General features: G+C 40.0%; 1 protein-coding gene across 3 annotated transcripts in view; it reads left to right on the top strand.

Moving 5' to 3' along the window:
* Positions 1-9597: 9597 nt before the first annotated feature.
* Positions 9598-27540, top strand: part of LOC111148028 (protein phosphatase 1 regulatory subunit 21) — a 61151-nt gene continuing 43208 nt past the window's right edge. The window contains exons 1-7 of one of the 3 annotated variants that reach the window (XM_022504382.1): positions 9598-9708; positions 17458-17526; positions 20230-20376; positions 23688-23789; positions 25342-25506; positions 25683-25741; positions 26697-26791. In XM_022504382.1, coding sequence (XP_022360090.1) covers positions 9652-9708; positions 17458-17526; positions 20230-20376; positions 23688-23789; positions 25342-25506; positions 25683-25741; positions 26697-26791 — 694 coding nt within the window. In that variant the 5' untranslated portion in view covers positions 9598-9651. The remainder of the gene's footprint in view (positions 9709-17457; positions 17527-20229; positions 20377-23687; positions 23790-25341; positions 25507-25682; positions 25742-26696; positions 26792-27540) is intronic. The other 2 variants (XM_022504383.1, XM_022504384.1) reach the window with 2 other exon arrangements.

Below are 27540 nucleotides of genomic sequence, written 5' to 3' on the forward strand. Positions count from 1 at the left end.
AGGATGATTTGCATTTTCTGAGATTGTAAGGCTTTACTTGTTAATAACCTCAGTTGTTACCAAGAAGGGTTAAGTTATACTGTGCTTTGTCGATTTCCTCTGCCCTTTGTGTTGTTTTACTACAATTCTTAATTTGTTCAATATTCTAGTATTTGTAGGAAGATGTTTTGTATTTTTTTTTTATGTTTTGTATTTTAATTTATCATGATAATAGTACCAGTTTGGCTTGTTGGTTTATAGGCTTAAGTACAAATAAATAAAATGCCCACTTAAAAGATAAAGAAAATAAATACCAATAGTGGTCCAGATTTTTAAAATGCTAACGGTCTTAAAAAAGATAGCTGAGGAAGAGGAAAAAGAGTTAGTGTTGTGAAGTATTTGTCCAGATGGTGGGGAGCAGGGAAGCCATTTAGAGTAAGAGAAGAGGTGCACACACATGGGAGAGTGTTGAGGAGGGTGATTGAAAATCAGAAGCAGTGAAGCAGAGTGTGGGAAAGGAGGGTGGAGCCCAAGGATTCAGGTGTTTTCCTATTTCCACCTAATCTATGAAGCTAGCAATCTGTGGCAACAGAGAGGGTCACCTAGAGTCAGGGAGGACACTTTGGAGGCCATTTTTAGGTAGACCAGTTGTCCTAACAGTCCTGCTGATTTGTAGAGCTACAGAGAAAGGCAGTCCAAACATGTCCCAAAACAGCCACTTATAGAGTCAGAGAAGCTTGTGCCCTTACTCTCTGTCCTTCTGTGTGACACGGGCAAGGAATAAGAGGGTGAAATTTGCTGTAGAGTATGCAAATAAACAATGGGCAAGGGTAAAGCGTCTTTAAAAATTAAGGATTCCGATAAGCACATGAAAGGATGTTCAACATCACCATCATTAGGAAAATGCAAATCGAAACCACATGACATATACTTCATACCCATTAGGGTGGCTATTATTTTAAAAATGTTTATTTATGCATGAATGGATAAGTAAGATGTGGTATATTATTCAGCCTTAAAATAGAATGAAATTCTGACACATGCTACCACATGGATGAAACATGAAGATCATATGCTAAGTAAAGTAAGCCAGACACAAAAGGACAAAGACTGTAGAATTACACTTACATGAGATACTAGAGTAGTCAAATTCATAGAAAAAGAAAATAGACTGATGGTTGCCAGGGGCTGGGGGGAGTGGGGAATGTGCAGTTAGGGTTTAACAATACAGAGTTTCAGTTTGGAAAGATGCTGAAGTTCTGGAGCTGCGTGGTGATGATGGTTGCAGAAAAATATAAGTGTACTTAACGCCACTGAATGTGCACCTGAAAAATGGTTAAAATGGTAAATTTTGCATCATGCATGTTCTACTACTACTACTACTACTACTACTACTACTACTACTACACACACACACACACACACACACACACACACACACAATGAAGATGCCCATACTGCACAATTCAGGAGTGGATTTTCAAAAATGTGAAAGTTAAATCTTTACTCTCCACCTCTTCTACCTCACCTCATCCCTTGCCCAAAAGGCCAAACTTAAAAGCTAGTACATGGGATGCCTGGCTGGCTCATTTGGTAGAGCATGTGACTTTTGATTTCAGGGTCAAGAGTTCAAGCCCCATGTTGGGCATAAACTTAAAAAACAAAACAAAACAAAACAACTCAGTGAATCGTGTCCTCCCATTTCTGGTCTTATCACCCACTGTCCCTCAATATACATCTTTTGTTTTATAGCCATTGTACGGGTGAACGCTCCAGAGAAAGAGCAAAATCAGAATATCAAGGCAGAAGAGTGGAGTAAGAAAAGGCTCCATGTTTAAGCAAATGCAACTCAACACCAAAGACTAATAGATTATCAACATCTAGTAGATTAACAAAATGATCAAGATTAACATGTTGCTCACATTGCCCTTGATGTGATATATGATATGTTAAGAATAGCACTTTACCTCTTTGGTCTGCTTTCCAAAAATCTAACCCCAGTCTAATCGTAAGAAAACATCAGACAAATCCCAATGGAGGCACACTCAACAAAACAATTGACCAATACTCCTCAAGACTATCTAGGTCATCAAGAATAAGGAAACTCGTGGCGCCTGGGTGGCTCAGTGGGTTAAAGCCTCTGCCTTCGGCTCAGGTCATGATCCCAGGGTTCTGGGATAGAGCCCCGCATCGGGCTCTCTGCTCCACGGGGAGCCTGCTTCCACCTCTCTCTCTGCCTGCCTCTCAGCCTACTCGTGATCTCTGTCTGTCAAATAAATAAATAAAATCTTAAAAAAAAAAAAAGAATAAGGAAACTCAGAGAAGCTGTTACAGTCAAGAGGACCAGAAAAAGGACATCAGGAGAGGGTAGCTACATTTGTGGAGAGCAGAGCATGATGGATAGACTTTCTGATCACAATGTCGTACACCTGAAACTAATGTAACATTGTGTCAGCTAGACTTCAATTTAAAAAAGATATGCATTTGAGGGGTGCCTGTGTGGCTCATAGGACTTCTGCCTTCAGCTCAGGTCATGATCCCAGAGTCTTGGGATCAAGCTCCACATTGGGCTCTCTGCTCAGCGGGGAGCCTGCTTCTCCCTCTCCAGGTCCTCTGTGCTTGTGTTCCCTCTTGCTATCTCTCTGTCAAATAAATAAATAAAATCTTAAAAAAAAATAAAAAAGGTATGTATTTGAATTTGAAAACTGTCTTGCTAAAAGAGTAAATAAAAAGTTATAATATGAGGCTCACTAGGGGGCTCAGTCTGTTAACTCTTTGCCTTCAGCTCAGGTCAAGATCTCTGGGTCCTGGAATTGAGGGATCCAGCCCCGTGTTGGGTTCCCTGCTTCCCCCTCTCCTTTCAATTTCAGCTCAGTTCCTATTTCAGGGTCTTGAGATAGAGCCCTGCTTTGGGCTCTGTGCTCAGCATGGAGTCTGCCTAAGAATGTCTCTCTCCCTCTGCCCCTCCTGCTTGTGCACTCTCTCTCTCTCTCAAGTAAATAAATATATCTTTAAAAAAATAATAATATAACATATGGGATTTGTTTCAAATTAATCAAGTGGGGTGGGAGAACATGGATGGGGTTGTAGGCCAGAGTGTATCATTGCCAAAACTAGGTTATGGGTACCTGGGGACTCATTATATTATTCCCTCTTCTTTTGTATGTGTTTTAAAAATTGTCCATAATAACAAACTACAAACTTAAAAAGTATGTACTAGGTTAATTTATAGAAATCTGGTGCTGTTCATGACTATTTCCTCCTATAAGATAGGGAGGCAGAGAAAACCAGTCTTAAGGGAAAAAAACAATAATGAAGTCAAGACACAGGGGAGCAGAGGTAAATTAAGGCATGAGCAGTAAAATATTTCTGTTCCTGCTTCCCCCTTGCACCTCCTTGACCCTAGACTTTGCCCTTGGATTATGTAAAAAACCCCTGAATTCTTAGCCCAGCCCCTGCCTCTTCCCTTTACACAACTCCAGTGGTATCTATTTCATGAAGTCACAAGTCCAAACAAATACCGAGTTGTATAAGGCACCCTTTGGCATCCTCACCCCTAATCTAGGACTCATTCACCTTCTGATTCTTTTTATTTTTTATTTTTTAATTAGTTTAAACATTTTTAATTTAAATTCAGTTGATTAATATATAATGTATTATTGGTTTCAGAGGTAGAGGTCAGTGATTCATCAGTCTTTCATAATTACAGTGGTCATTACATAACCTGTCCTCCTTAATGTCTATCACCCAGTTAATCCCATCCCCCTCACCCTCTTCCCCTCCAGCAGCCCTCAGTTTGTTTTCTAAGATTAAGAACTTCTTATGGTTTGTCTCCCTCTCTGGTTTTGTCTTGTTTTATTTTTTCCTCTCTTCCCCGATGATCCTCTGTTTAGTTTCTTAAATTCCACGTATGAGTGAGATAATATAATGGTCTTTCTCTGATTGACTTATTTTGCTTAGCATAATACCCTCTAATTCCATCCATGTTGTTGCAAATGGCAAGATTTCATTTTTTTTTGATTGCTGAGTAATATTCCATTGCATGTGTGTGCTTGTGTGTGTGTGTGTATCACATCTTCTTTCATTCATTTGCTAATGGACATTTGGGCTCTTTCCATAGGTTGGCTATTGTGGACATTGCTGCTATAAACATTGGGATGCAGGTGCCCTTTTGTTCACTGCATTTGTATCTTTGGGGTAAATACCAATATATATTTATTTATTATTTGGGATAAATACCAATACCAAGTGCAATTGCTGGGTTGTAGGGTAGTTCTATTTTCAACTTTCTGAGGAACCTCTGTGCTGTTTTCCACAGTGGCTGCACCAGCTTGCATTCCCACCAAGAGTGTAGGAGGGTTCCCCTTTCCACATCCTCACCAACATCTGTTGTTTCCTGACTTGTTAATTTTAGCCATTCTGACTGGTGTGAAGTGGTACTTATTGTTCACCCTTCTGATTCTTTAAGCTATAGCAAAGGGTTTCTTATATGCGGGCACTTAGCCTGATTTACAGAAAATACAGCCTACCGTAGAGACGAAGGACTTGGGTTCTAGTTAAGATTCTGCCAGTGTTTACCACGTGACTTCGGACTAGCTATGTCAGGGCTCTGTGTTTATTCTGTCATTCTTCTGTCTTGTTGTGACTGAGGGAGGCGAAGCATTAGACAGCCAAAGAAAGGAGTTGCAAAACTTCAAAGTCCAGAATTCCTATTTTTAGTAGAGCAAATCATCAGATTCTGCCTCACTGAGCACTCATTACAAAACCTGAACTTTGGAGCTAACTGCTCAAAAGAAAATCAAGTAGAGGAAAGTTCTTTTCTTTCTCTACCTTCCCCCACCCCTCCTTTAATTTTTCTGTAGAGTGAGATGCATTTTCCCACTAGATTAAAAATATAAATAACACTAGGACAAATATACCATTAACAAAAGACCCAAAGGTTGACTTCTTTAGTCCTTTCCTTATATCCACCCACACAAATGTTTGTTGTCCATTATCTCAGTAGTCAGGCATTCTTCTGACCAGCCATGGGTATTGTGAAACTAGACCAGAGAAAATTGTCACTTCGCTATCTTAAGGCCTGTGTGGGGAGATGCAGGTGGGGCTAGCTGGTCTTCCAATGCCACTGTAGGAGCTGCTACATGCAGCAGGTTATTATGAAGTAAAATGTATGATTTCAAAAGAAGTTCTTGATTTTCAGGTATACACTAAGATGGGAAACATATGACTCTATTGCACCCAGAAATAATGCGCACCCAGAGATTGACAATATCTTCTAAGCAACCCCATGTCATAATTGGTCACTGTATGACCAAGAGAAATTCCACATTGTTCTCACTCTATATACATTACATTTGATTCCCCTTATTTGGCAATAGTTATGTTCTCAAATTGCCATAAACAATGAATTAGCAATTAATGGAAATACAGGGTTAGGTTTCTGCAAACCTCTGGTCACAACATTTTCATCAATGAATCAATAACTTTATTTTAGGTGTGTTTCTTTAAAGACCACTGTTTTAATATATAAATTTTTATCGTCCACATTGAACTAAGGGCCAGCATCTCTGTTCTCCATTATTATCCTTTCATGATGTTTAAGGAAGTCCCAAGTCTTGTTTTAAGCCAGATCTTTTATTGTTCAGGATGGAGTTTGAATAGCACAAACCAAAACTTTTTCTTGCTTATGCTATGTGACCATTGACTCATGGTATGTTTAGAGGTGCAGAGAAAATGGAGCCTTTCCTTTCTCTATGGCAGATCTGGTCTTCTCACAATCTCTTCTCCACTGGAAGGGTAAAGACTATTTCATCAGTAATTTCCCAGGCTCTTCAGTCAAAACGGCTGTCTCGTTTTGTTTTATTTATTTATTTATTTATTTATTTAGGTTTACAATAATCCCTCCTTTCAGGAAATAATCATTTATTCTAAGTTTTGGCCCCTTTGTCTCACCTCCCAAGATGGCTTCTGGGTGTGCTCAGAGCACACTATGGCATTAAGGTTGGGGCAGGGGACCGTGGATCTGCATCAGGAGGTCCTCAGTGTTGCTTTCTGGCCTTTACTGGTCTCTGTAGTCCTGTGTCCCTTGCTTACCCTGGTGACATCTGCCATAGAAGTCTTCATGTGGGGAAAGAGTGATCTAGTCTCTAGGTTTGGTCAGGGCCTAGGGGGTTTCCCACCTGACCTGTCTGTTTAGGTCAGAACTTATGGACCCAAGGATGGGCATCTCACCCAAGCTGTCAGAGATCTTCCCTAGGATTTTTCAAACTGGAGCTAAGCAGCCTAGTTTCTCTTGGAAGGCAGATTTGTGAGATGGGAGCCTCAGGACCAGTGTGCTGCGTGGTTTTGCTACCTCACAGAAGTAAAGGAAGATAAGGGGAAGGAGCACATGCTGAGTGTGAGAGTTGCAAAAACAGATCCCTGGGGAAAAAAAAAAAAACCAACAACAGATCTGGCCTAAGTTATATTTAAGGGCCTGTGCTCCTCTTTTTCCTGTTGTTCTGTGAACTATTCACATACCTTTCTAGCAAATTCCCCCCTTGGGTCTAGGTTAGTTTGAGTTCAATTTGTCATACCTGCAACTGAAAAAAAAATCTTAAAACACTTACATTTTTAAATGATTTAATGATCATCATAACACTTGCATATTTATAGTAATTCGAAGCAACCTTCATTTACACTATTTCTCATAAGTATGTTATCTTTATAGGCTGGGAACTATTGCTGGTAAGCGTATGAGATAATTGAGTTAAAAAAGAAAAATTTGCTATTGTGAAATGGAACACTCATAGAAAAAGTCCACAAAACAAAAATGTACCTGGTAAGGAGTTAGTTATCACCAAGTTAACACAGAAACAACTCTGCCATCACCCCCAATCCCCATCTTATGTCTCCTTCCAATCAGGTTTCTCACTTTTGTAGTTATCACTTCCTTACTTTTCTTTCTAGTTACATTACCCCAGCACACATCCCGGAACCATATAATTGAATCTGCCATTTTTTGAACATTATGTAAATGAAGTAATACAATATAATTTTGGGGGGATCTGGCTTTCATTCTAGATTATATCTTGATGTTCATCCAGTAGTTAGCTATAGCTATAGTTCAGCTTTTTAAATTGCTGTTTAATATTCTATAATATGAATGTACAATCATTTATCTAGTCTGTTGACGGATTGTTTTGGCTCTTATGAATAATAGTGTATGAACATTCTTGGTGAATACATGTACACTGTCTTTTTTTTTTGAGTGTATACCTCAGAGTAGAATTGCTAGATCATGAATATGTACGTTTTCAGGTAAGTAAATAATACCAAAATCTTTTCCCAAGTGATTTTTCCAGTTTATATTCCTACCAGCATTTTATAAGTTTCTCCTGTTACATATCCTCACTAACACTTCACAGTCTTTTTAACTTTAGCTAGTTGTGTGGGTGTGCATGTTATCTCACTGTGGTTTTAATTTCACTTCCTTCTAATTGCTAATGAAACTGAACACCCTTTTTCATGTTTAATGGATGTTTGTATATCTTCTTTTGTGAAATGTCTGTTGAAGTCTCTTGCCTATTTTTCTTTTTGATTGCTTTTCTCTGTTGATTTGTAAGAGCTCTTTATATATTTGAATAAAAGACTAAGAGAACTTGTTGGATATAAATGTTGTAAGCATCTTCTTCCACTCAATGGTGTTGCCTTTTCACTCACTTAATGGTGCTGAGGGAGAGAATCTTTAATGTATTCAGACTTATCAACCGGAATTTGGAAACAGTGCATCTGACGGAGTAACTAGACCAGGCAGTGCAAAGTAAATTTCTCAATTCAGTAAAATGAACTCACACAGGCTCTCTAGCCAAAGTTGCACATTCTTTCTTTGTAATATTGTTTCTGAGGTGACATTTTATTTTTAAATGATTGAAAATTCCATTACGTTACAAACCCGAAAATGCACTTACAATATTTAATTCCGCCGCTTGGTGGTGTCATGGAAAACTAATAATAATAATTTAAAAGGATTGTTCTGAAAGTTGGCTGGACAGTAGGGCTTGGCTATTAGCAAATTAAAAAAAATAAACATTTTTTAAAGTTTATAATCTTATTATACATTACAATCGCTGAAAAACGCATACAGGTTCAGCTTTTCACTATAAAATAAAATCCAGGCTCACTCATAGCCAAACAAGAAACTAGGATGGCATGATTTTTTTAATCATGGAAAATTTCAAGTATCCTAAAATGCCAATATAACTAAGATCCCTGTACCTACTAGGTAAGTAATGTTAACATCCTGTCACATTTACTTTAAAAAATTAACTCGTTTATGGTCCTTTGTTTTGCCCTTTCTTTCCCTTTGTTTTTCGCACTAGAGGTGACCACTATCCAGAATTTTATGTTTATCTGTCCAGTTCTGGTTTTTCTGTTTTTCCTACATGTTCACGTGGCCATGAACAATGCAAATATTGTTTCCTATTTTTAAATGTATCTTTTCTTTCTATTGTGTGCTGCAATTTGCTAAGCAATTGCTCGTATGTATGTTGATACAGATATACACAGACATACAGATCTAGGTCATTTGTTTTAACTGCTGTGTTGTAATTCACGGTAAACATACACTCTAATTTATTCATTCCTCTATCAATGAACATTTTAATGTTGCAATACAGCAATAATACCTAGAACAATATCGAATATACAACAGAAACCCAACAAATATTTGTTGAATGGAGGCAAGCTTTTAATTCAAGAAAAGCGTATAAAATATCTCAGGCTGACTGTTTTCTGATTCAATTCTCTAGTTATTTGTTGTTATTATCCACCCTATCTGCATGCGTGGCAGGAGACATTTCCTGAAATTTTCTAACGGCTTTTTACTCAATCCACTGAAAAAAATCCAGCGTATGGGGGCTGGGGTGTGTGGATAGAGTGGGTAGAGAATGGACACAAAGAAACTTCAATGTCAAAAAATAACACAGTGGTTTGTATGGTTGAGTAGGGCAGGGTGGCAGTAGCAAGCATTATAAATCCGGGGCAGGTCTGAGACTTTACAATGCAGAGCATGTCCGGTGCTACCATATCCGAATAACGAGATAGAGGAATATAAAGGTCTTTCTTCCCGTGTACGTTCTGAAAGCTATAACCATCAAACGCCAGACGGTTGCCATGGGAACCAGCAGGGGGAGGGGGAGAGAAGATCCGCCTGAATTCTTGATGCGCTTAGAATGTTTCTTCTTCCGGTCCTCTGCTCTTCGCAACCACCGCCTCTCTCCTCGGTTCCCGCCCCCCGCCCCATTCTGTGGGCTCTCATCATTCTCTTCCTTTCTTGATTCTCTCCCTTCCCATTCTAGGTCGCCATCTTGAGCCATGCGTCAAGATGGCGCCCCTGGTCCCAAGGAAGAGCCCTGGAGCTCAACCGAGGCTGCGCACGCACGTGCTCAGGCGCGGGAGGGTAGGGCGGTGACGTCCAGACGCTGCCCCGCCCCCGGTAGTCGCCCCGCCCCTGGTCCCACTCCGCCGTCCTCCCACCAGGCGAACCCGGAAGTGGAGGTGGAGGCGCGGCGGCGGAGGTGGCCGAGTGGGCAGTCGCTGGCGGAGCCCAACCAGGGAGCGCGTCTGGGGTTGGGGGCGGGTGGCGGGGCTGAGCGCCCTGGGCAGCCAGGCCCGGACTGGGCGGGGGAGGCCATGGCCTCCGCAGAGTTGCAGGGGAAGTACCAGAAGCTGGCTCAGGAGTACTCGAAGGTACCCATCGTGGGCGGGGAGTAGGGGGTCCCCGGCCCTGCGGCCTCGGGTTGCCTCGGCAGCTACTCGTCGGGATGGAGGGGAACGGCGAAGGGGGCACGCGAGCGTGCCCCTCCTTTCTGCCTTCTCCGTCCACCATTACCATGCCTCCACCTGCAGCTCCCAGGAGATGGGGCCCGGCCGTGTCTGGGTCGCTGTGCGTGTCTGCGGGAAGGAGTAGGAGTTTGATTCCTCCTTCTCACTAAACTAGCGGGCTTGGTACCGGGGTGTCCGAATGCTGGCTTCTGCCTCTGGTGCTGGTCGGGAGGGGAAGGGAAGGGTAAGGACCAACCCCTCTACTGCTGCTTCCTCAATTTTCCTAGCCCAGTGATGGGAAAGATCAAGCTTTCTTCCTTCTCACAGGGACGAGATGAGGATGAAGAGATCTGTGTGTCCCCAGTCTGTCAGCTCGGGAGGGTAGAGAAAGCCATTCGTGTAAACTGTTTCACTGGGGATGGGTGGTTACGAATGTATTTAGTGCGTTGGCAAGATGTTGTCTGGAGATGATTTTGAAAGCTTGAGTGCTAGGGCTGTGTCCTCCAGGGTGCTGGGCAAGAACACCCAGGTGCTCAATACATGTTGAGTTAAGCAAATAGGGACCTGCCCCTTTGTCGTATTCATGGCATCGTCTTTTGGAACCCTTTTCTTGGAAAAGGGTGGTGCTGCTTCTAAAGTGTTGCTGCCTTAATATTCTAATGAAGTTATAGAAGAATCTCACAACCTGGTAAATTGATTCAACAGTCATTAAGCTTAGTTTTCAGTGATCTGGCATGGGAGTGCTGGGAAGACTTAGCCCCTTTTTGACAACTTGGAAAAACAATTCGGACACATTTTTTTTCCTTTAACACATATTCAGCAAGATAAAATGAACTGTTGTTTGAAAAATAAAACCTTTGCCTAAGCATATACACTTACGTCTTTTCACCATCAGTTGGGAGCCTTTTGAGATACTATACTTATTCCCACGCTGTGACCATTGGCAAAACTTCTGTTTACATTTGGAATTGTCTTAACAGCCTGTAGCACAATGTCCGTGATGGCAAGTTTTCAGCCTTTGAAGAAATATTTTCTTGTTTGAAAGGGTCAGAATTGTTCGGAACAAGTCCATATGATGAAGGAGAGTGGGTGGAGAATGGCAATACTCAAAGGTGGCTCCACTGTTTTGGGTGAAAATGTTTTATGAGTATAGAGTAAGGGGACTGATTTTCTTCTCCAGAGAACAAACAGTCTCAGAAGGCAATTCTAAATGGCAAAAGAAAGTTCTAAAAATGTTTTAAGCATGACTGCATTGCTGGAATAATTGTATAGCCTTCCAAAAGTATTAAAAACTTTGAAAGATTTTATTTATTTCTTTTTTGGGTATATGTGCTTTTTCGTTCAATAGACATTTATTATGTGCCTCCTGTGAATAGTCGGCCAGGGTCTGTTGAGTGAGGCAGAGTTCCAGGTTAAGGAGAATCCTTTCATAGAATGTTCAGATACTGTGCGTAAATATGATACAGTACGACAAGTGTTAGTTCAGTGGGAACATGGAAGAGATGGAGGTTAAGAGTAAAAGTTACTCAGGTTGGGAAATAGGGAAGAGAGAGGGTTGGTAGCATCCCAGGCAAAGGGAACAGGCCATGTTTCTAGTCATGAAAGCATAATAAGGTACATGGCAGAGAGAGGTGAAGTATGGTTGGAGAGTTCATTTTGACCTGATCATCATAAAGTGTTGTGGATGTCAAATAAGTTTGAACTTTATCTTTTGAATAATAGATGTCAGAGGTTCTTGTTTTTTTTTTTTTAAAGATTTTATTTATTTGACAGACCGAGATCACAAGTAGGCAGAGAGGCAGGCAGAGAGAGAGGGGAAAGCAGGCTTCTTGCTGAGCAGAGAGTCCAATGCGGGGCTCCATCCCAGGACCCTGAGATCATGACCTGAGCCGAAGGCAGAGGCTTAACTCACTGAGCCACCCAGGCGCCCCGATGTCAGAAGTTTTTAATCAGGATAATGACATTACTTGTAGGAGGGGAACTGCTAACAACTTGGAGGATGGATTGAAATAGGGAAAGATGGGTGAAAAGAAGACCAGACCATAGGCTGTTGGAATAGTTTTGGGGAGTGTAATACAGGACTAAATAAAATTAGTGACTGTTAAGATGGAGGGGGGGGCGCCTGGGTGGCTCAGTGGGTTAAAGCCTCTGCCTTCGGCTCAGGTCATGATCTCAGGGTCCTGGGATTGAGCCCCGCATCGCATCGGGCTCTCTGCTCATCAGGGAGCCTGCTTCCCTTCCTCTCTCTCTCTGCCTGCCTCTCTGCCTACTTGTGATCTCTGTCTATCAAGTAAATAAATAAAATCTTAACAACAACAACAAAAAGAACTATGGTCATAATATTCTTTCCTCCCAAGAAGGAAAAAAATGGCCTAAGGAGCTCCCATTTAAGAGACTGAAAGTTTAGTTAGATAAAAGATGGGTCATGGGAGTCCAGAGCAGATGAGAATTTCTGAGGCATACATACTGTAAAATGTAAAGCGTTATGGAAAAGCCAGTAAAAACAGAGATTAAGACCCTAGTAGTTTGGGCAATTTGGAGGTCATTGGAGGCTTTTGAAACTTCAGGTTTAATAAAGTTAATAAAGGTGTATGTAGTTGGTTTTCAGAGGTTTATGAAAGTAATTGGTAAGCTATGCAAGCTGCTGCTTTGCGATGTGAGGGCAAGCTAATCGAGACCTCAGTTACTACACCGTAGCTTAAGAATCAAAGATCGCTTCTTACATGCTGTCTCTTTCACGGACTGGTCTGCTTCTGATGCTCTCATATATTTCATAGGGTGGAGAGGCTAAGAGCTCGGAGTCCTGGCTGTATTTGATTTCAGCCTGCTTTCTTTGCAGTAGCTCCTGCACCCCTGCCTGGCATCATGTTATGTGATGTAAGCCTTTTTTGTAAGCAGATTTCAGGTTCTTTTTTCTTAGTGTTTGTGTTACTCTGGGCCAGTGGTTCTCAAAGTGTGGCCCCTGGATCAGCATCATCAGTATCTGGGAACTAGTTAGAAGTATACATTCTCAGGCCAACCTAGGAATCACTGAATCTGAAGCTGGTGGTCAAACCCAGCAATCTGTGTGTAACAAACCTCTGCAGTGATTTGGATGCACACCAGAGTTTGAGAACTGTTGCTGAAGGCATGGTATCAGTACATTAGCTTTTGTTCAGTTAATCTTTTCAAAGCTCTTTTAGAGGCAGTAAAAACAAGTGGGAAAGTCATACATCCAGTGTTTCTCTGAACAGTTTACTTTGCAATTGATTCTTCTTTTAGTGATGATGGAGATTGCCTTTGGGAGCTTTTTAGATCTACACTCTTAGGAAATAGCTATTCATATTGGTGAAGGGTTGGTTTTGACTGTTTGCTTTCTAGATAGTGGAGCTTGGTGGAACCTGGTTAATTGTCCCTTCCTGTAAGAGAAATTGACTAGGGAGCTGGATTAAAAAAGAGTATCATTTGGATTAAAATCTAGTATCAGCCTCCCCCCACCCCGTAATTTGTAGAGTTTAACTAGTAAAGTTTGATTGGAAAACAGTATTGTGTTCAGTGTTATTCAGTGGAACTTCCCATGAGAATGAAAATGTTCTGTATCTGTGCTGTCCAGTAGGACAAACCACTGGCTGTGCAGTACTATTGAGCATTTCCAATGTGGCTAGTGCAACTAGCAGACAGAATGTTAGATTTTATTTAAATTTAAATTTAAATAGGCACATGTGACTTTTGGCTGCCCGGTTAGAAAGTGCTAGCTTAGCCCCTAGATCAGTACATCACAGACACAAAGTGTCTCTGTGACTCGCCTGAAGACCTTGTTGAACGGCAGATTCTGGTTCAGTAGGTCTGGGGTGGGGCCTGAGAGTCTGCTCCCAGGTGATGCTGTTGCAGCTGTCTGCAGACCACACTTTGAATAGTCAGGCCTTAGAAAAGCTAGGGGTGTCTGTCCTACTCTTCTCTTAGGTCATCCAGTTACTGGTGAGGCACATAGACTGCAGGGGCTGGGGTGGGGTGTTGTCCTAATGAATTGCCCTGCATGGGAGCAGGGACAAGAGAAAGGGCTCCATTTGAGGGCAGGTCTGAGAGAAGAAGGTTTGCTTCCTGCCTCCCTGATGGAAAAACTCCAGCCACAACTGAGAGCCTACAGGCATTTCTCCAAATGATTGGAACCATGTGGTCCTACTGGACACCAAGAATCCTCAAAAAACCTGAGCCTAAATCGCTGAAGACCACTCTCTAGACTACTCTATATAAATCTGGTTCCAGAACAGTCAGGCTTATCACAAAGCTGTTGCTCTAGGGACAGAGAGTGGGGGCGAGTCACCTAGGATCTCTCCTGCTGCTTTGACAATCTGTGATGGGATAACAGGTCCAAGATTAGAGATTTATTACCTTCAGTCACAGACTGTTGGAAGAGTTTGTGGGGAAAAAGAGATGAATCACATACACATATTTTCTCATCTAATCCCCAACAGTCTTCTGTGTTAGAACCAGTCTTACATGACTGTTTCCTACAATGGATGTTTTGACATTTTACAGGTTTTACAACCCTATAAAACAAACTATTAAACATAGAAGCTTTTCTTCATTACAAAGTAATGTGTGCATTATACATCCCTAAGCCCATCCTAAACCTCACCCAAAGCCCAATTCGAAGCTTCAAAATAGTGAAATCATCTACAGATCTCTGTTTCAGAATCTCTGACATGAAACTCCTTCCGGTTCTACCATTTTCAGAATTCCGAAGTTCTGGGAATACTGCTTGGCCTTTCTACCTACTTGCTTGTACCTCCCCCTGGACAGGGGTAAACGACCTATAAGCTCTGCAGTACCAGGGAGTAGTGGCTGGAGTTACCCTGTCACTGATGCAGGAAACAAACTTTGGGGAAAGGTCAGAGAGGCACTGTTAGAGTAATGAAGCTTTATAGTTGTGTGATGCATTATCTTCACAAGCCTGTTATATACAGTATTTAATTTGATTAGTTAATGAAGCATTTATTGAGTGCCTTCTCTGTCTGTGGCTTTGATCTTTCACTGTGGGCAGGAAATACAGGGAAGTGGGCTGTAGTCCCTATCATGAGCTCCATTTTTATTGGTAGATGGGAGATGAGCACAGAAGTCAAACATAAGTTAGTAAATGTAAAATTTACTTTTTTTCTGAACCTGTAGAACAGAGGTGCTCCAACCTTTTCTGTAAAGAGACTTTAGTTCATACTTAAGGCTTAGCCATACATTTTCTGTTGCAATTCCTTATCTCTGTCATTGTAGCTTAAAAGCAGCCATAGACAATATGGAAATGAGTGTGGTTTTGTTCCAGTAAAACTTTAAATTAGGTAGGGGTGTCTGGATGGCACAGTCAGGCGACTGACTCTTGGTTTTTGCTCAGGTCAAGTCATGATCTCAGGGTTGTGAGATCAAGCCCTGCGTCAGGCTCCATGCCCAAGCCCAGAGTCTGCTTGAGACTCTGTCCCTCTCTCCCTGCCACCCCCTGCACGCTTCCTCTCAAATAAAGAAATCTTTAAAAAAATTTTTTTAAAATTAGGTAGCAGGCCAGCATGGGCCATGGGCCCGCAGGGAATTTAAATAGTAGTAAGTACTGCTAGTTATCTTGTCCCTTTTAAATTTAAGCTCTTGGCAAACCACTTCTTTCACTTCTTTCTCTCCTCCATATCCTTTAGTACAATGCCTTACCCCAGGCAAGTTATAATGTTTTCTGTTATCCCTTTGATTCTAGTCTAGTAATAAAAGTTGTTTCTATTCCTGGGGCACTTTAAGATTTAGAAAGTGCTTGGACATAGGTTTCTTATCTGGTTCTCACAACAACGTCAGAAGAAGGAAGATAGGTTAGATGTATTCATCCGTGTTATAGACCATATAACTGAGGCTCAGAATGGTTAGTGAATTTTTCAAGTTTAAATTGTCTACTAAATGGCAGAGCAAGATTTGGGTCTTCTTTCTCTTGTGGTAGTGAACTGTATCTTTAACTTCCTAAAAATAGAAGAAGCTCACTTTTTTAATCTGTCTTTCGCTCAAGCTGTTGAATATTCTGCAGTATTTCTCCTTTTCTTAGATTCTTAGCTAAATTTTCTGTTGAGTTACACATACTCAGTTTAAGGTTTAGTATTTAAGTATTCCTATTCTTTTGGCACAGAGGAGGGTCATTTCTGTTCTCAGGAGACAGATCTGAGTTAGAATTAGAAGCAGATTTTTTTTTTTAAGCTCACAGATAAAGTCATTCCCTTTGTTCTTTTTTTTTTTTAAGATTTTATTTATTTGTTTGACAGAAAGAAAGAGACATCACAAGTAGGCAGAGAGAGGCAGGCAGAGAGAGAGAGAGGGAGAGAGAGAGGGAGAAGCAGGCTTCCCGCTGAGCAGAGAGCCTGATGCGGGGCTCCCTCCCAGGACCTTGAGACCATGACCTGAGCTGAAGGCAGAGGCTTAACCCACTGAGCCACCCAGGCACTCCCCAGAACCTGGTCTTTCATGGTCTCTGTACTGAACCTTCAGAATATAAGTCTGTAGTATTGCTTTGGCTACGTAGGACTTATGTATTTCTACTTGCATGCTCAGTGTTATCCTTGCCGAGAACTTTCCTCTTCCTACAGAAATGGATTTTATCTTTGGAAATCCTGCAAGTGGTAGTTGGGTATGTATATACATACATACATTTCATTTAGCTGTAAAATTCTTGATTTGTATGCTTTATTTAAAATAAAGTTATACCTCAATTAAAAAAAAAAACCTACATCCTACCTCTTCAAAGACTTTCCAAACCTCTCCAGCCTATTTCTTTTCTCATTTATACATAGCTTTAGAAAATAGTAACCAATATTGTCTAATGGCGTTATGACTTTGGAGTCAAATCTGCTGGGGTCTGAATCTCAGCATTGCCACTTAACTTCTCTGTACCTCAGTTTGTTCTTCTGTAAAGTGGACACAATTACAGTACCTACTACCTAGCGTTGTGAAAATTAATGATGTAATACATGGAAAGCACTTAGGACAGTGTCTGGTATATGATGAGCTTTCAAATGTTAACTGCTATTACCAACTTCTGGATTGAGTCTTCTTAGTTGCTTTCATACACCGCCTTAGCTGATGCTTCATTACAAGTCTACCATTTCTGAGGCTATTGTGGGGGATGATACTTGCATGACTAATATTAGGTGCAGTGTCCTGCTGGGTATGTTTAATGCCCTACACTTTGATTCCGTATAGAGTTCTTATTTTATAATTAGTCTGATTGTATGTATTTTACAAATAAATGTGTGCCAGAGTTTCAAGGAAAATGGCACACATGGTACCGTATTATTTATTATATTAGTTTTATTAGTTTACTGTGTTAATACTCAGTATTAGTTTATTGTACTAGTTTTTATTTAAGGAGGAGACTTGGTTTTACAGAAAGAACCATGTTCTGGTTGGAAGTCAAGAGATACAAGAGATCTGTATTTCAGTATTGATTTGGCCACTGATTATTATTATGTCATTGGGCAGCTCAACCTCTGTGCTAATCTGGAAAATGGCAGAATGATGATATCTACTATCCTCTTCCATGCTAATATTTTTATTCTCATACATATGTGAGGACATAGTTACTCAGTGTAATCATTCCTGTGAAGTAACGATAAGTGATTTTCTTGCTACAGGTGATTGCTTTATATTAAAATTAACTATTGCTTCTTCTGTTTTCAGCTTCGGGCTCAGAATCAGGTCCTGAAAAAAGGTGTTGTGGATGAACAAGCGAATTCAGCTGCTTTAAAGGTATGAAGCAGGATATTTTTATTGTGAGGGTTAAGTTAGTGTTTGGTGATACTCAAAGCAAGGAAGTCAGCTAGTTTTGTGTTAAAAAGTCCCAACCATGACATGATTCACTAGGGTTAGGAGAAGGTAATAAAGTTTTTTGTGTTTAACTTTTTTACTTCCTTAGGTATGAATGTGATGCACTTTGATTTCCTTAGCTAAAAATCACAAAAAAGAATTATATGACTTTATCTCCTGTGTTTCCTCACAGCCTCTCTTTAGCTAAATTCATGGGGATTAATGGAGTTTCTTATCTGTCTTCATCACTAGATAGCACTCTGAGGGGGCCTATGTCATATTCATATTTATATGCTCAGCATTCAGCAGATGGTTGTCTCCTAATGAATGAATTTGAAAGTGGGAATCATTTAGTGCATTAATCTTGCTTTTGGATTGAGCTATTTAATAGTAATAACCTGTGTAAATCAGTTTACTCTGAGTGATACATTTTATCATCAACATTTACTAACTGAGAGGAGAAATACGATAGGAATTGAAGAAATTTGTTTCTACCTTATACTGGTAGGCATGTCATAAATACTGCTTGTGATATTTTTAAATTAACTCTGGGATATACATTTCGTCTTGGCCTGTTTCCATTAAATACACTATTTATGTCATTCTTCACCCTCTGCCTTGCTCCCTGTTGAGACAAAAGGGATTAGGATTCCCTTTAATCATATCTCTTTCTGGAATAGCCCCTAACCAGTGACCTATCTAGGGTGATTCCACTCAGGTAACCCAGAAATATGTCCTTTTACTTAGCCAGTTTTGCACCCCCACCCCCCAGAGAACTGTGTCTTGAAAGTGCCCCCCACTCAGGTGCTGTTGCACAGACTTGGGACTGAGGCAGCTCAGAACACCATGCCCATACTTCCAAAGCTCCTATTGCCCAAACCAAGATTATTAAAAATAAGCTTATTTAGAGTCAGGATTTGTTAGTTAAGTTATTATTTAGCCTAAATCATTGAAGAAATAACCATTATCTCTTAACGATGTTTAAAACCTATAACTGGGAAAGGTATTTCCTAGTGTGTCTTAGTAGCCCACTCTGGGCATGTTATAGCATCCCATTGCTGGTTGTGTTTCATTAACTCTGCGTTGGTGGCAATGGTGGTAACATTGGTGACGGCAGGTTCTATTTATTGAACTCCCACTCTGTCAGGTATTGTGCCAAGCACAATTATATCCACTCTTGTCAGTTGGTCTTCACACGAGTCTGTGAGGGCAGATAACATTATTATTGTCCCTACTGCAGAAACTAGGTTTTACAGAGAGGTTGAGATAGTTGTCTTCTGGAAACGGTGATTGGTTAACGGACTTGGAGCATAAGTCAGCTGGGATGAATTATAAGGATGTAAAGAAATTACTCTTTGTTTTATTATTCATTAAGTGGTCATTACAGTTTTAGTAAGAGTGGCAATTAGCTGGTTTGGTCAATGGGAAGGTTGGGATATCTTCTGTTACAACAGGCTTTTGATAGATTGGGTTTGTCTCTTCAGTGAGTTGTTGGACATAATAAGCATTCATTGATTTGGATTTCTTTAATTTGAAATACATGATGATTTGGATATAGACTGGGTCTATATTCACTGTTCAGCTCCAAGCAAAAATTAAGGGCTTACTAAAAAACAATAGAAAAGAAAACTGTTTCTCTACTTAATGGAAACATTTTTCTATCCTTCCTGCTGCTCTCAATGTGTGGATAATGTCAGTGGCTTGCTGACACCAGTCTTTGCCTTTTAGGTTGCTTTTCAATATACTTCTATCACTTTGTCATTAAAGCTTGACCTCATCTTAGCTTTGCAGTGGTTTTTCAGTGAAAGTAATATAACTACACTTCTTTAAATATACAGCAGTATTAGTCATCTGGTTTGATTATCAGTGAATACAAAGTTCTCACTATATCATAAGTAAAATATAGTAAGAATAATATATTTTTTTAAAATAGAGCAAAACTAAGTTTTGCTACTAATTTTCCACTTTTCTTACCTCATTATAGGTAAACGGTACAAAATGGGCAATAGAAGATACATTGTTTAGATTTTAGATCTTGTTTCTATTTTTACTTAAAACTTTTAGGTGAATTGATATACATCTAAAAATATTTGATAGGATAATACTGATTTTTGTCTTTGATAAATCAGAATAGTTTAAATTAAAATTAAGTGTGGTGCAAGGATTTCATTTGACTGACTTAAATTGAGGGAGGATTTATTGAAAAAAATGAATGCAAATAAATTGTTTCCCATTCTTACTGAAGGGCATCATCAATAAGTAGTAGTTTCTCTTTCATAATAGAAGTTTATAAAATTATCGCCTCAAGGATTGTGCCTCCTCATTGCCAGACATCTATATAACAACATTATGGAACAATGCAGAGTTGTAGATATTTTACTTTAAGTTGGTGACTCTCTGTTGCTTCAATGTATATGCTTTTTAAATTTTATTTTTAAATTTACTTGGTTTGGCCAAAAAAAAAAAATATGCTTTTGTCACAAAACAGAGCTAAAAACATGGGAACTGGTATGATAAACATACAATGTGAATTCCCTAAAGCAAGAGGTTTTATCCTATTTTAGTGAAACAAAAATAATTTCTTTCCATTTTTTTGAAACCTTAAGGCTAAATTATAAGGAGTGGTCTGTTTTCACTTTGATGTAGGAACAACTGAAAATGAAAGATCAATCATTGAGAAAACTGCAGCAGGAAATGGATAGTTTGACATTTCGAAATCTGCAGCTTGCCAAGAGGGTAGAACTACTTCAAGATGAATTGGCTCTAAGTGAACCCCGAGGCAAGAAAAACAAGGTAGGTCAAATAAAGGCAAGTTAGGGAGGCCTTGTCTGCTAGGAGCAGACATCTATAAGCCATCTGGGTTTTTTTTTTTTTTTAAGATTTTATTTATTTATTTGACAGACAGAGATCACAAGTAGGCAGAAAGGCAGGCAGAGAGAGAGGAGGAAGCAGGCTCCCCGCTGAGCAGAGAACCCGATGCGGGGCTCCATGCAGGGCTCGATGAGGGGCTCTATCCCAGGACCCTGGGATCATGACCTGAGCCGAAGGCAGAGGCTTTAACCCAACGAGCCACCCAAGCGCCCCAGCCATCTGGGTTTTAACAGAACACTTCCCCTGCACATTTCCTACTATTCCATAACTATGCCTGGATATTGGGTTAAGGAAGAAGACACTATTATCATATGTAGTAATATTAGGGCATTTTTATACATGAGTGACTTTTGAATAATTTGTTAGGAGCAAACATGCAAGTATTAGATTTAGTGTCTGAGAAAAGTGAAAGGACTATTTCATACTGGTCAAAATTACTGGTATCTTTCAGTTATACTGAGTTGCCCTTAACTCAAGGTAGGGCAAATAAAATGAGAAACAGTTTTGAAGTGTAACAGCTCATGTGAAATAAGCAATTGAAATATTCATTCCTTAGGCTTTGTAAGTTTTCTGCAAATATTTCTTAGTATTTATTTCTATGAGGCTGATTTAGTATTCTTATCAGGTCATGTAAAAATAACTTTTACCATTATGGTTGATATAGAGAGACATGATTCTCACTCAATAAGACGGATGGTTTGGTACTTTAGAACATTCTGTGATTAAGAAGTTGTGTTTTTTTTTTTAAGTGTGGGGGTAGTGATTGAATCTTTAAGTCTCATGTGTATATAGAACAGAACCCGGCAAATGTGTGGATTGAAGCAGTAAAAGTAGAAGGTAGGAGGGAAGAAGAAGGCACGTAGTAACTCTGAAGTAGCACGGTATGGAGGGAAGAGCACAGGCCTTGGGGTTAAGCCCAGGCTTGAATTCTTTGTCTGCCATTTTAGCCTTGCAACCTCAGTTTCTTCATCAGCAACATGGGGATGATACTCTCAGTTTGTTGAGTATTAAATGGGATCCTGTAAAGGTGGCTAGGACAATATTTGCCATATAATAGGCAATCAATGTTATTCTGTGTTAGTTAGCACCTTTTCATATACATGTCCCTTATATGAAAGAGTTCTTTCTAGAGTGGTAATTTTCAAAGAAGTGGGGAACAGAGAGGGCAAAAACAGGTATGTATTAGAATCAGTTGGGGAATTTTGTCAAAATACATGTGCTCTGGAAATTCTGAGAACCTGAGGAATGAATAGCCATACATACTTCAAACATGCTCCCCAGGTTAGTGAGATCCTCCCCCACTGCTGTTTTCACAGAGGCTTGGGTATATCACTTCTGAATTAATGGTAATTAAAGTTTTCCAAATTTGGAAGCTTTAATGACCCAAAATGCCCAGAATATGCTGTTCGGCTGTCTTCCTTGTGCAGCTCTCTTGTCCCAAAGTTTATGTTGGAGATTTAATGTTTTTATTTATTTATTTACTTATTTTAAATATTTTATTTATTTATTTGATAGAGAGATCACAAGTAGGCAGAGCAGCAGGTGGGGGGCGGGGAGCAGGCTCCCTGCTGAGCAGAGAGCCCGATGCGGGGCTCGTTCCCAGTACCCTGAGACCATGATCTGAGCCGAAGGCAGAGGCCCAACCCACTGAGTCACCCAGGTTCCCCTATTTTTTATTTTTTAAAGATTTATTTGAGAGAGAGAACACTCATACAACCCGGGGAAGGGGGAAGGGGCAAAGGGAGAGGGTGAGAGAGAATCTTAAGCAGACTCTGCTGAGCACAGTGCCCGATGTGGGCGTTGATCTCATGACCTGATATCATGGCCTGAACTGAAGTCAAGAGTCGGCTGCTTAACTGATTGAGCCACCCAGGCACCCCTGTTTTGTTTCATTTTTAATATAGCTACTCCATTTTCAGAGGGTTTTCTAATCATTGGTTCATACTGTATCAGTAAGTAACTTCATTTTAAGTGAGGAGTGAGGGCACAGGAAAGGCAGAGAAGGGTGGTAACTGATGTCTGAACACAGTTTCATTGTTAGTCCATCCTTGGAATAGTCTCAGCTCTTGTATTCTATGAAAACAAATGTTCATTATTGGCTCTCTTAAATAGTGCTATTCTTCTGTGTAGAAAAAATTAATATTGGTAAAAAAGTAAAAGGAGGGTTCTTTTTATTATTTTTGAGCTTTTTCCTTCTGTTTATTTATAGTATCTTTTTTTAATATGGTTACTTTTTTTAAAAATTAGAAATTTATGTCAACTTTTATATGAATTTATCATTGTGAATTCTAATTAATTTGTTACAATTTCTTAAAGGAGTTTAACAACTCAGACTCATGGAATTGCTAAAACTGATTTCCCAAACCAAAAGATCAACTTGAAACAATATATTTTTTTTATTTTTCTAAATTTAAATTCAATTGATTAACATATAATGTATTTTTATTTTTTTAAATTAAATTAAATTTTTTTTCATTGTTCCAAAATTCATTGTTTATGCACCACACCCAGTGTTCCATGCAATCCATGCCCTTCTTATTACCCACCACCAGGCTCACCCAACCCCCTACACCCCTCACCTCCAAAACCCTCAGTTTGTTTCTCAGAGTCCACAGTCTCTCATGGTTTGTCTCCCCCTCCGATTTCCCCCAACTCACTTCTCCTCTCCTTCTCCCAATGTAACATATAATGTATTATTAGTTTCAGTGGTAGAGGTCAGTGATTTATCAGTATTATGTAATACCCAGTGCTCATTATATCACATGTCCTTCTTAATTTCCATCTCCCAGTTATCCCATCCTCCAGCCCCCTCCTCTCCTGCAACCCTCAGTTTGTTCCCTATGATTAAGAGTGTCTTATGGTTTATCTCCCTCTCTGATTGAAATGATATTTTTTAGCATATTTTCATGGCTAGCTTTCTGGGCCTGCTGTGTCTTCCAATAGAACTACTCCTGACTTCATCTGCAAAGATTAATGAGGCTTATTGGTTTATTCTCTTTCTTTTTTAAGCTTTTCTGCCCATTCCAATATTTGCAGTTCTTACTTGTGTCAAATAGGAGAAGTTAAATGATGGATTGTATACCTTTTGCAGGATTGTTTGAGAATGTGCACACGTAGAAGAGACAAGCTATTAAGGTGATATTAAGCTATTAAGGTGATAGAGAATCTGTGTACCTTAAGATGTTTCTCTAAAGGATGAAAGTTATGTGGACATAACTTATTCTTTCCATCAGAAAAGTGGAGAATCTTCTTCTCAGTTGAGTCAAGAGCAGAAGAGTGTCTTTGATGAAGATCTGCAAAAGAAGATAGAAGAGAATGAGCGGTTGCATATACAAGTGAGAACATCTTTCTGTTTTCCCCATGAATTAAAAATGGGTCGTATGATCTAGAATGTGGAAAAACCAATGCAGGATAGAATGTTTTGTGTATGTGTTGCAGGGTCTCCTGCGGTTGTTAGGTATATATATCACTGTTGTTATTGATTCATTTCTTAAATCTCATTCATATCTGAATCTGGATGTGTATTTTGAAGTATGCATTTGTTTAGAGGACTACAGAATAACTCAGCTAACAGTACAGAAAAATAGTAGGCACTGTTCATTTTATCTAGAAAATGATTAGTTGGATCATTTAGATAGGGGCTTATCAATAAGTAGTGTTTGTTTTTAAAATTCTTACTGTTTAGTTGGTTTGTATTTGTTCACCTATGCGTTCGGGTGCACACTGTGTTGGTTTGTATGCCTTCCCCCAGGACAGGTTCTTACTCATGGCGGGAGCTCAAATATTTATGAAATGTTGAATAATCAGTGTTTGCCTCCCAACATCTAGCATATTTAAGAGTCATAGTGTAATATCTTGGACTGTGCCTCCTAAATTTTTTGTGAAATGGTGAGCATGGTCAAATGGTAGAATATAAATACACATTAATTCTCAGTTTAACACTTTACAAATGTTAAAAAAAATGAAAAAAAAAACCTTTTGAGCTGCATTTTCTGTTACGTATTCATAATTCTTTTTTTTTTTTTAAGATTTTATTTACTTATTTGACAGAGACAGAGATCACAAGTAGGCAGAGAGGCAGGCAGAGAGAGAGGGGGGAAACAGGCTCCCTGCTGAGCAGAGAGCCCAATGCGGGGTTTGATCCCAGGATCCTGGAATCATGACCTGAGCTGAAGGCAGAGGCTTAACCCACTGAGCCACCCAGGTGCCCCAAGCATTCATAATTCTTAATTAGCACTAGATTCTTATTTTTTTTTAAATTTTTAAAAAATAGTTTATTTATTTATTTGACAGACAGAGATCACAAGTAGGCAGAGAGGCAGGCAGAGAGAGAGGAATGGAAGCAGGTTCCCTGCTGAGCAGAGAGCCCGACGCGAGCCTGATCCCAGGACCCTGAAATCATGACCTGAGCTAAAGGCAGAGGCTTTAACCCACTGAGCCACCCAGCACTGGATTCTTATTAAGGAAAAGAGTTTTACCTGTTTTAGGGATAACATCTATTTGAATTTTGATTATTTAAGTTAGCATATCAGAAGAGTTATGCCCTGGTCAGTTGAATTCTCTGTGTGCCAGAAGTTGTTTGAAAGAAATCCTTGAGCCTGAGAGGAAGGAAGTGTAGGCTTCGGCATCGATCTCCTGTGTTCATATCTCATTTCTACAACGGGCAGGTTGAAGCTTTGGTTTCCCATGTGGAAAGGAGGATAACAATAACACCGCCTCTGACATACTGTGAGGATTCTGTGAGATCATGCCTGGGCAGTGGGTGTTGAGTAGTGAACATATGGAACCATGTCAGAATTGCTCAATGAGCGGTCACTGCTGTTGTTTTTCTCTCCATTTGTGTATATTTGGATATTGTGAGCAGAGGAGATGATATTTTCATTTCAGTTTTTTGAAGCCGACGAGCAGCACAAGCATGTGGAAGCAGAGCTGAGGAGTCGGCTGGCTACCCTGGAGATGGAGGCGGCCCAGCACCAAGCTGTGGTCGATGGCCTGACGCGGAAGTACATGGAAACTATCGAGAAACTGCAGAATGACAAGGCCAAACTAGAAGTAAGCCCCACTGTTGGAGAGAGCACGTTAGGAGATAGGGTTCTTGTGAATCTTCTGTGTACTTTATGGAATGCTCAGTCAGTCATTCAGGGGGAGGCTGTTGCCTGTGGTGTCTCCTAAGTGTGCCCTCATCTATCGCCTGAGCCATCTGCTTTTCTTTTTCTTCTAAAATTCAGGTAAAATCTCAGACTCTAGAAAAGGAGGCCAAGGAATGTCGGCTTCGAACAGAAGAATGGTATGTGGAAACATGAATTCCAAGGGGCCCCAAAGTAAGAATTGGAAGACCTGAGTTTTGGTCTAGTGGCTTCTCCCTCTGAATCTCACACTTGAAGTGAGCAAGGAGCATGTCATCTCCAGGGTCCTCCTCCGTTCTGTTATCTCTAAGGCCTGACACACTCTTGGTCAGATGGCTTGTGTGTGAGTCCTCAGCCTGCAGATGGTGTCCTGGAGCTCCCATACGGAGAACTGGTGCTTTCTGTTTCAGGCTACCCTGAAGAAAGCTTTCTGAGAGTTCCAGGCAGGAAAACTGACTCCTTTTCACTGTGCCAGACTTTTAGTGGTATATTTTGAATAAAATGGAGGCTATGGGATCTAATTTGGAGATACCTAAATCTTAAAATTCAAATATGATGAATTGATGGGTGGTAAAAGCATACTCCAGCATTTAGTTGATAAATGACATCATATGTTTGGTTTCAGTAGAATCAGTCACGTGAATTTCTTCAGTTTAGTAGAATTGGTAGAATTACATGGCATGGTTTAGATGTATACCCATGCTCATAATTGAATTAAAACAGAAAAATTACCAGATTTCATCTTATATAATACTTAAAAAAGAACTTTGCTATGATACTTGAGCAAACACTTATGTTGGGCACATAAGAAAGATAAAATTTGAAATGGCTTTAAGATTACTTTGTACTTGGGGAAATAAACTGACAGGATTGTATTAGATACTGGGACTGTGATAAATTCTAACAGTCTTAACCGAAGTCTCAGGGGCTTCAGAATTGAGGATTACTATTTTCCTTATCTTCATCTTTTAATAACTATCCACCACCAAGAGTATCCCGGTGTTAGGCAGGAGTCTCTGGAAGCTTAATACCAGGTGTTGTGGTAACAAGGAAGTGAGGATCCCCTGTCTGACTGGTGATCATGTGGTTTGTGTTTTGTGTTTTTTTTTCTTTCAGTCAATTACAGTTAAAGAATCTTCATGACGATTTGTCAGGTAGATTAGAGGAATCCTTATCAATCATCTCGGAAAAAGTACCTTTTAATGATACAAGTAGGTATTCCATTATTTGCAACTTTGAGCCTCTCTCTGTGGTAATGAACTAATTAAAAAAGTTTTTAATCTATTTGGCAAAAAACTTAATTGGTTCAACAGAAGGTTGCTTTCTTTCTTTTTTTTTTTTTTTTGATTGGCTATGGCCCTCATATTTCATAGGGAGGCTGAGTCCAAAGTCAGCCTTCTTAGAAAAAGCTCAAATCCACATTTTTTTTTAATTGCACATATTGAGCATATCCCTAGGTTAAAAACCAACCTGCACATATAGTGCCTGAAAATTTGTATAAGAAAAGCTGTTCATGGGCGCCTGGGTGGCTCAGTGGGTTAAGCCGCTGCCTTCGGCTCGGGTCATGATCTCAGGGTCCTGGGATCGAGTCCCGCGTCGGGCTCTCTGCTCAGCGGGGAGCCTGCTTCCCTCTCTCTCTCTCTCTCTCTGCCTGCCTCTCCGTCTACTTGTGATCTCTCTCTGTCAAAAAAAAAAAAAAAAAGAAAAGAAAAGCTGTTCATGGTGGGGAGAGTGGGAAAAGGGTGGTGGGAGATGGATCTTCTCAGCCTGGTATCTCCCTCATGGTTGGTGGTCCCCACTGATAGTTAGGGAGCTGACTTGGGTAAGTCCGGCTTCCTATTCATCCTGAGAATGGTCTGGTAATCTGTGTACCCAAGAGCAAGAAAAAGAACTTAAAAAAAAATCAACTTACATGTATAATAGATGCCAGTTTTGTAAATTTAGAGAAAAATAAATCTTG

Source organism: Enhydra lutris, unplaced genomic scaffold (assembly GCF_002288905.1).
Source record: "Enhydra lutris kenyoni isolate GAN:26980312 unplaced genomic scaffold, ASM228890v2 scaffoldscaffold18, whole genome shotgun sequence".
NCBI lineage: Eukaryota > Metazoa > Chordata > Mammalia > Carnivora > Mustelidae > Enhydra > Enhydra lutris.